Source organism: Hyperolius riggenbachi, chromosome 11, assembly GCF_040937935.1.
Source record: "Hyperolius riggenbachi isolate aHypRig1 chromosome 11, aHypRig1.pri, whole genome shotgun sequence".
In the NCBI taxonomy this organism is placed as follows: Eukaryota; Metazoa; Chordata; class Amphibia; order Anura; family Hyperoliidae; genus Hyperolius; species Hyperolius riggenbachi.
This window is the reverse complement of record NC_090656.1, coordinates 9463193-9472770: the sequence shown is the minus strand read 5'-3', so window position 1 is coordinate 9472770 and position 9578 is coordinate 9463193. Positions and strand designations below refer to the sequence as shown.

General features: G+C 44.6%; 1 protein-coding gene across 1 annotated transcript in view; it reads right to left on the bottom strand.

Moving 5' to 3' along the window:
* Positions 1-397: 397 nt before the first annotated feature.
* ATP2C2 (ATPase secretory pathway Ca2+ transporting 2) overlaps positions 398-9578 on the bottom strand; it is a 214591-nt gene continuing 205410 nt past the window's right edge. Inside the window, exons 26-27 of the mRNA XM_068260802.1 lie at positions 9403-9544; positions 398-1130 (exon numbers count right to left, since the gene is read on the bottom strand). Of these exons, the coding sequence (XP_068116903.1) occupies positions 1012-1130; positions 9403-9544 (261 nt within the window). The 3' untranslated portion in view covers positions 398-1011. The remainder of the gene's footprint in view (positions 1131-9402; positions 9545-9578) is intronic.

Genomic DNA, 9578 nt, shown 5'->3' with positions numbered 1-9578 from the left:
CACACTGATTGCTATTAGACCAATAGGTGCCCCAGGGCCCCCAACACCTTAATCTCTAGTTATATGGCTTGCAGTCACTGTCATGTATCCCCTTTTCTTATTTCTTTCTGCTTCAAACACAATTGGGAATGACAACTGAATGAATTGTGCACCCCCTCCTACACTGCGCCCTGAGGCTGGAGCCTCTGCCTCGGCCCGGCCCTGGTGGTTGCCTTCGAGGTAACCCTGCTTTGTGAGTATAGCTTATTACTATATATCCTACTTCATTTCTACTACCAGACAGTACATACTACACTATATTTTGCTCTTGGTGTCCCTACTCTGTGTTCTAAACATCCTGAGGTTCTGGGACTCAACGGTACACCTCAAACCACCAGCAAATGACAAAGCATTAACCATTATTTTAAAAATAAATGATTAGTCTTTATTTTAAAATACAAAAAAAGAAAAAAAAAGCCAGGTTGGTTTGTTTTCTGTCGGTTTATCGGAAACGTGGGATGGGTTCTCGCAAGTCTCCTCTTCTCAGTAATCATGCCTGATAAATGAATAAGGGTCGGTTCACACGGCCGGCTGCTGGCAGAAAAGCGTTGGGCAATAGTTTCCCGCCGATTTGTCGTCGCGTTTTGAGGCTTTAGGGGGATACGTAACTGCGAATGCCACCAACGCTAGGAGCTTCATGCAGCATCTCTGAAAATGTGACCACACCGCTACCACAATCAGTGAACGTACTGAGATCAACGCTCCCATTCAGCGCTGCAGTGGACTGCGACAGTAAACAAAGGGGACGGGTGCCACTGCCAGCAGTCGCCCGTCTGAACCGAGCTTAGGGAGTTTTTTTTGTCCGTTTTTCTCCCCCCAAAAAACACAGCAGTGTCAACGTTTACATAAATACGAAATATAGAGAAAGGCGGGTTTCCGCGTGACGTAGAAGATCACAGGATGAGGAGGGGCGGGGCGTAGTGGCAGCAAAAGGAAGGTGGTGTCGGGAATACAGTGGATGGTGCGTCCTCATTAAATGTCCTCCTCCAGAACTTTCACAGTCTTCTTCCTGCAACAGTATTGTTCACAAAACTTTATCAGCTCTGAGATGACGAACACGGAGGAGGCGAGGCCGGTGAGGAAGAGAAGATCTGGATGGGAGAAAGGGAAGGAAGTATCAGTACAATATTTAGGCACTTAGAATATTTTTTGGATGGTATAAGACTCCTGTTAAGCTACATACACACGTCCAACTAAACTGCCTGATTATTGTCTGATTTTAGTGTGTTGGACGATAATCAGGCGTATTTACGCATGCAAATGACTTGATGAGCGACTGTTAACAGGCCCGTCTATGTTGGCAAACGGTCGTCTGATATTGTGCAGTTGGTCCGTGTGTACAAGTAGTTTGAACGACTTGTACTAGTTTTGAATGCGTAGCCCGTCGTGCCCTTTATGTAAATAAGTTGGTCGTTTGTCCATCTGGTCTCCTTCCAGACGTGTGGACATAAAGGTCGTGGAGGTCATCAGGTCGTGCGGTCCGTCAGGTTGTACACTCGTTGGGCGTGTGCATGAGCCTTTAGACCAGTGATCCTCAAATACAGCCCGCGGGCCGAATGCGGACCCCTAAGGCTTTTTAACTGGTTCCCCAAACACAAAATGTATAAATTATAGCTGTAGCCCACTGTACCTTTAAATATTGGCGGCCCGGATATAGAATAGCAGTGCTGGCATCACCCATCCACATGCTGTAGAAGCCAGTGAGCAGTCATTGGCTGGCTTCCAATCCAATTCTGCATCGGGTGACACTGCTGTCCAATTGGACGGCAGGTTGTCACCTGGGTTTGCTTCACTGTCTGCTGCACAAAGATGTTCTTTGGATGCCGTATGACTGAATGGCTGCTGCTGGGCGTTCTACTCTGGGCATGTAATTAGGGGGAATCAATACCTATATTCAATGTCATGTTTTTCAGCATTTTATGGAAGTTCCGCCCCCCAGCAGTCTGAAGTATGTTGACCCGGCCCTTAACCCAAAAAATTTGGAGACCCCTGCTCTAGACTGAACAAGTTGGGTGTCTTTAATTTATGTTTTATGTTTTTTTCACACATTTTTTAAAGGTTTACCACACTTAAAGGGAACCTGAACTGAGAAAAGTTATTTAAAATAAACACATGAGGTAACTTCAAATGAACATTACATCGTTACCTCTCCATCAGTTCCTCTCAGAAGCTCACCATTTTCTTCTGACAATGATCCTTTCCAGTTCTGACAACATTTTGTCAGAATTGAAATATATTAGTTGCTCTCAGTTATATATCAGTTGCTGTCAGTTATAGCTAAGAGGACAAATGATGGTGCCATGCATCCCTATGGCTCAAGTGGGCGATGTTACAGTTTAACAGTGAGCTGACCAGGAAGCTGTTATGGTGTAATGGCCATTTTCAAGATGGAGGACGGAGAATTCCATTGATCACAGTGGACAAATGGGACGCAGGAGAGGAGAAAGAGATTGAGGAGTAGACTACACAGGAGGTAAGTATGACTTGTGTATGTTTATTTTCAATTTTAATTTTCAGTTCAGGTTTTCTTTAAGACTCATACACACATCCAACTTAATACACAACCAACTCTACAACATGACCAACCACACTACAAGGTGTTTACCTGACAAGTACCTACACACTTGCCAACCAACTCACTTAAATAGTACGCATGCAAGCTGAGGCAAATGACAAACTTCATAACATGCCGCATTCAAAAAGAAAGTTGTTCAAAAGACTTGTACACAAATTCCAAGCTTCCTGATAGTTGGTCAGATTGATCCTCCGGTTGGATCTGGCAAACAACCAGTTATCAGTTGGCCATCTGGTTGTTTGTCAGCTGTACACACGCCTAACTTTTTTTTCAATGGGCACGTTTGGAAGATAGTTAGACAGATTGTTGGTAGGTGTGTGTATGAGCCTTTATCAATTTTCACCCCCCCTTCATTTTTTTGCATTTGCAATTCTGCTTTTTTTGGGGGGGGGGGGGGGGGGTGCATCCAATTCCCTTTTTTGGGGCTTTTTTGGGGGGGAAATTTTGCATTCTGTTTTTCTCAATGCATATCTCAGTGACTGCCTGTACCATGTGACTAGATGCAGGTAGTGATGTCACAACATGCACCAGTGTCACATGGAACAGGCTCTCGCAGTGACACCGGAGGAGGCCTTTAACATGGCAGATGGGCACACTTATACACATGGGGGGACATTGACTAGGGGGTCTGTCGGTTGTAGTGATATTGACCACAGTGCAACTGATTGAGCCACTATGACCACGGTTTTCCGCTGTCCCAATCGATCCATTCGACCATCAGTTGGCCATGTTGCAGCCCCAGTTCTCTTCCGATTCAATAAAATGATTGCAGCAGAAGGTCGATCGGCCCGCATTATCAAGAAATGTATGTGCACCCTTACACTGTGCAATATTAACCACTTTACCACCAGCGGTGTGGATATCTCCGTCCCTTATTCCACCCCGTCAACACCAGGGATGGAGATATCCGCACCTTCCGCTGCTGTCCGTGCTCCCGCTCGCTCATGTGTTTTGTAATTTAAAAAAAAAAAAGAATAACAATAAAAAAAATACATAAATAGTTACCTTATGCTGGGGATACACGGTACGTTTCTGTACCGTGTATCGACCAGCTGATAATATTCAGCTGGCCCGATCAAGCCGCTCTACTCCCACCCGCTCGATCCCCGCCGGCGGACAATGGCAGGGAATCGAGCGCTGATAAGGAAGCACCGGTGGGGACGAGCGGTAATCGATCCGCGCGGACGAGCGGGGACGCGGCTGGGGTCGATCCGTCGGCTAATCGGCCGACTGATCGACCCATGTATTCGCAGCATTAGGGACTGAACTTTTTAAATATGTCAGGAGGGTATAACACTGTTACTTTATAAACTATCGGCTTGTAATTAGGGATGGACGCAAAACTGAAAAAAATGCACCTTTATTTCCAAATAAAATATTGGTGCCATACATTGTGATAAGGACATAATTTAAACGGTTCTATAACCGGGACAAATGGGCAAATAAATGTAATGGGTTTTAATTACAGTAGCATGCATTATTTAAACACTATAATGGCCGAAAACCGAAAAATAATGATTTTTTTCTCACATTTTTTCCTATTTTCCCATTAAAACACATTTAGAATAAAATAATTCTTTCCATAATGTCCCACCTAAAGAAAGCCTTATTGGTGGCGAAAAAAACAAGATATAGTTCATTTCATTGCGATAAGTAATGATAAAGTTATAGACGAATGAATGGAAGGAGCGCTGATGAAAATTGCTCTGGTGTTTTAGGGGTAAAACCCCTCAGTGGTGAAGTGGTTAATCCCTAATGCGGAGCCCCCCTTGATCATGGACACCCCTTTGTGTGGTCTCCCTTATCGTCCTAACCAGTACTATGTGTATAGCAATTGCCCATGTGACCTCCTGCCACTGCTGCTCTTCTCTGTTGTTTTTAGAATACACAGTATATTAGTGTGCCCTGTAGTGACATATAGCAGAATGCAGTAAAGAGGGCCTGTAGTGACATATAGCAGAATGCAGTAAAGAGGCCCTGTAGTGACATATAGCAGAATGCAGTAAAGAGGCCCTGTAGTGACATATAGTAGAATGCTGTAAAGAGGCCCTGTAGTGACATATAGCAGAAGGCAGTAAAGAGGCCCTGTAGTGACATATAGCAGAATGCAGTAAAGAGGCCCTGTAGTGACATATAGTAGAATGCTGTAAAGAGGCCCTGTAGTGACATATAGCAGAATGCAGTAAAGAGGCTCTGTAGTGACATATAGCAGAATGCAGTAAAGAGGCCCTGTAGTGACATATAACAGAATGCAGTAAAGAGACCCTGTAGTGACATATAACAGAATGCAGTAAAAAGGCCCTGTAGTTACATATAGCAGAATGCAGTAAAGAGGCCCTGTAGTGACATAGCAGAATGCAGTAAAGAGGCCCTGTAGTGACATATAGCAGAATGCAGTAAAGAGGCCCTGTAGTGACATATAGTAGAATGCAGTAAAGAGGCCCTGTAGTGACATATAGTAGAATGCAGTAAAGAGGCCCTGTAGTGACATATAGTAGAATGCAGTAAAGAGGCCCTGTAGTGACATATAGCAGAATGCAGTAAAGAGGTCTTGTAGTGACATATAGCAGAATGCAGTAAAGAGGCCCTGTAGTGACATATAGCAGAATGCAGTAAAGAGGCCCTGTAGTGACATATAGCAGAATGCAGTAAAGAGGCCCTGTAGTGACATATAGCAGAATGCAGTAAAGAGGCCCTGTAGTGACATATAGTAGAATGCTGTAAATGATTCAGAAAACCCCCTTTACAGTAATTCTCCTGGTTTCAGCATCAGAAACACTTCCTATACCTATATATAGCTGTATATTGGTAGGTAGCTCCGCCCCTCCTAGTGATGCTTAACCTAGGCTGTTTAGCTATGCTGAATTCTCCTCCCCCTAAGCATTCTGGGAGAGCAGGCGTTATTTGATCTGGCTTCGGAATTCTCAGAAACAAACCTTCCGCAGAGCTGCACCTGACAGGATTAAAGATGTCGCCACCTGTGGTTAATTTCAGAATATAAATCAGGAAGGGAGGAGAGATTTCACACAAAGGGCAAACACTGACTAAATGATATATCAATGGATAATGTAAAAATAATAAGCAATTTTATTAATTAGGTTATTTTCACTACAGGTCCTCTTTTTATTAATATAAATGATAATGGTTTGGCTGTCATCCCATTTGGAAATGGAAGGCAATTTGCACTCCACCCTCAGCACTCCTCTCTGTCGCAGGTGCTTTTTGTGTTGTAACTCACCAGCCCATTGAGTGAGTCACTCCCAGCTTATTCACTGTTTCCTCATTGCTTATACTCATGAGCCAGAGTTTCAGGTCAGCCGAGGAGTTGGCAGTGTGGCACATGGCAATCCCTGCTGGGGAGTGGCCTGCATGCATGTACACTGCAGCTGATAACAGCTCTGGCATTGCCATTCATGGGACCACTGTGCTAATGGACACACTGCGGTCAGTGTTTATTGTTAAAGAAAACCTGTAGCGACAAAAAGTTCCCTGGGGGGGGGGGGGGGGGGGGGAGCCCCCGGATCCTATCAAGGCTTCACCCGTCCTCCTCGGTCCCACAGCGGCGGAGATAAAGTTCCCGGAACAGCGGGGATGTAAACATTCACCTTCCGGGCTCCAGCGCAGGCGCAGTATCGGCTCTCCACTCGGAGATAGGCAGAAATAGTCGATCGCTGTCGGTCCACTTTACTGCGCAGGTGCAAGTCTTCTGCGCCTGCATAGTAGAGCGGACCTGACAGAGATCGGCTATTTCCGCCTATCCCCGTGCTGAGAGCCGCAACAGCGCCACCCGCTGGAGGCAGGGAAGGTAAATAAATTTAGCTCGTCAGGCTTGTCGAGCCAGGATTGCGGGACGCTTAGGGGGAGCCAGCACTGGACTGTCTGCAGCTACAGGGGAGGGGGAAGCCCCATTGGGGCCCTGAGGCTTCCCCCTCCCGAGGTGAGTACCCTCCAGGGGAACTTTTTTTTTGTTACAGTTCTCTTTAAAGAGGAACTCTAACCCAGGATTGCACTTCCTCCCAATCAGTAGCGGATATCCCTTTTTCCACGAGAAATCTTTACATTTTCTCAAATATATCATCAGGGAATCTGTGTGGCTGATATTGTGGTGAAACCCCTCCCACAGTGTGATGTCAGGACCTAGGCCCTGACAGTTTCCTGTCTGTGAACAGTGTTGCGTTATGGGAATAAACGTCTGTATCCAACGACCAAGCAGCCAGTATCTCCCTCTGTGCATGTATATCTATAAAAAAACAAATGATATGTAAACACAGGAGGTTAACCCTTTCTATGCTCCCAGCAAACCAGGAAGTAACCACACTGCAGAATCTATGTGGAAGTTCTATAAGTTGTAATGAGGAAATGTTTTTCTGTAAAGGTTATTATGCTGCTGCTTATCTTTTAGAGCGGAGAGGAAGTTCCGAGTTCTGGTCCGCTTTAATGTAAACAATGTTATTGGCACTGTAGTTATTGAACCACTTCCCCTCCCCCAGGACGAGTAACTAAGTCGCTGCAAAATGCCATATCTCCATGCAGGGACGTAGCTACTACATTCCTTCCAGCTCCCCCCCGCGCGCTCCAGTGATCGTTACCGCCGCTAATCATTAGCCATTGATCGAAGCCCCTGTGTGAATGATCGCAGCAGTTTACGATATGACGCCGCAATTCACAAAAACGATCCTTACACATCCACGCATTACGTCTGCTTTGCGTAGAAATACTACCCATGCGGAAGTTATGCGCAAGGACATCTTGTGGCCAAAAAGTAAAATGACATCTTTAACCCTTTTTTTTTCTAATTAAATGACATTTTTTACATTTAAAACTAACCCCTTACCTCCCACACTTCCCAATAGTTAGTACCCCCAAAAACATTTTTGGTAAAAAAATTCTATAATAAAAAACAAAACAACATAAATAGTTACTTTAGGGACTGGACTTTTTAATATGTAAATTAAGAGGGTATATTACTGTTACTTTATAAATTATGGGCTTGTAATTAGAGGTGGAAGCAAAACTGAAAAAATGCACCTTTATTTAAAAATAAAATATTGGCACCATACATTGTACTAGGGAAACATTTTAAATTCTGCAATAACCGGGACAAATGGGAAAATACAATGTGTGGGTTTTAATTACAGTAGCATGTATTATTTTAAAACTATAATGCCCGAAAACTGAGAATTAATGAATTTTTTCCATTCTTTTCTTCCTGTTAAAACACATTTAGAATAAAGTAATTCTTAGCAAAAAGTACCCTCCAAAGAAAGCCTAATTGGTGGTGAAAAAACAAAATATGGATTGTTTCATTGTGATTAGTAGTAATAAAGTTGTAGGCAAATGAATGGAAGGAGCGCTGACAGGTGAAAATTGCTCTGTTTTTTAAGGGGAAAAACCCTTGTGTGATGTATGATATGTAAAATGTGATGTATGATGTGTAATAACCATATGTTTTGCTTAATGTATTTTGATTCTGCTTTGTTTGTTTGCTGTGATTGGACCCTGCATTGATTGTGTTACTGGAGTCGGGTGGGGAATATACCATTGTTCTGTTGTGTGTTAAGGCCCATACACACGCCGTGCGGATCGCTCAAACCCACTCTTATCAAACGAACGATAGTCTGTACACACGCCCGATTTAGCGGGCGAACGACGGGACGTTCAAACGACCCGTCGTTCGCAGAAATCCGACGTGTGTATGGGCCTTTAGCAGACTGGCCTTGTCCTTATCACCTGATAAGGTTTGAGGTCTGTTTGTTGACAAGCTGATATACTGTCTAGTAGAGAGGGAGAGACAGTCAGTTTGGTGTGAGACAGCTAGGTGAAAGCTGTATGCTACGTTATGGATGGAAGTTCACTTTTGTATTGATCCCAATAAAGCATTTATCTTTGGATTCCATGTCTGCTCACGGTTTATGGACAATCCTAATGTCATATCATGACACCTTGGAGGTGAAGTAGATAAACACAGCTAAATTCAGTAATGCAAGTGTACTGCATAGTCGATCAGAGCACGACTTTCACACATTTAACTGCACTGGAGTAAAGGAACACTATAAGCCTTATTACACATACTGGGGTTCGGCTATGGTCATTATGGATATATGGTATCTAACAGCTGGGCTGTAACGAGATCATATACTTATACATGCTCATAAATGGATACTACATTAGATAGGGTTAGCCAGCTTCTTCATACATTGACCTATATATACATACATCTGTGTGTGCCGGCTGTGGTCTCTCAAGAAGACAAGTAGAGGGGTGCCTCAGATACCTGCTCAGGACTTGCCGCTACCTGGACACCTGTCTGGTTGGTAGTGGTATGTTGTCGTACTTGGTCCCCATGTGTAAGAGCTGCTTCAGATGAGCACTCAGGGATGGCACGCTTGGCCGATGCAAACAAGCAGAGAAGCGTTTTGGCATCGGTTCCCGTCTTTCCGGAAACGCATCACGTTGAGATCCCTGCAGGATGGGCATGGAAGTGCTACGCTTAGGTGATCCTGGATGCTGCATGTAGTGTCCAGGACAAAGGGAGACAACAGGAAATGATGGGATCAAGTGCGCCATTTGCGACTGTAAAAGCAGGTAGCGATGTTTAAAATTGAGTGACAAACGCCAAGCGCTGGGGTAAACGGCGGTTCAGCGTCCGTCTGAATTGGCCCTTAGATTTGTCATGTTTGGGATCTCCACATTTTCTTGGGGATTTCCAGACTGGGGGGTGCAGGAGAGGCTGCTGCCCTTGTCCCCAGAGGGCCATGGCTCTCTCCATACACACAGCAAGGACTTACCCAAGGCATGCAGGTTCTGTGTCAGGAAAACCTTCTGAAGGGGAGGGATGTAGATGACGGCCATCTGTCCTAGGATGGAGCCAATCACAGAGTACCAGAACATCCGGTTTCTGAAGAGGCCGATCTCAAAGATGGTTTTATTCTGGAGGAGAAAGCAGATCAGTGCTCAGCCCTCA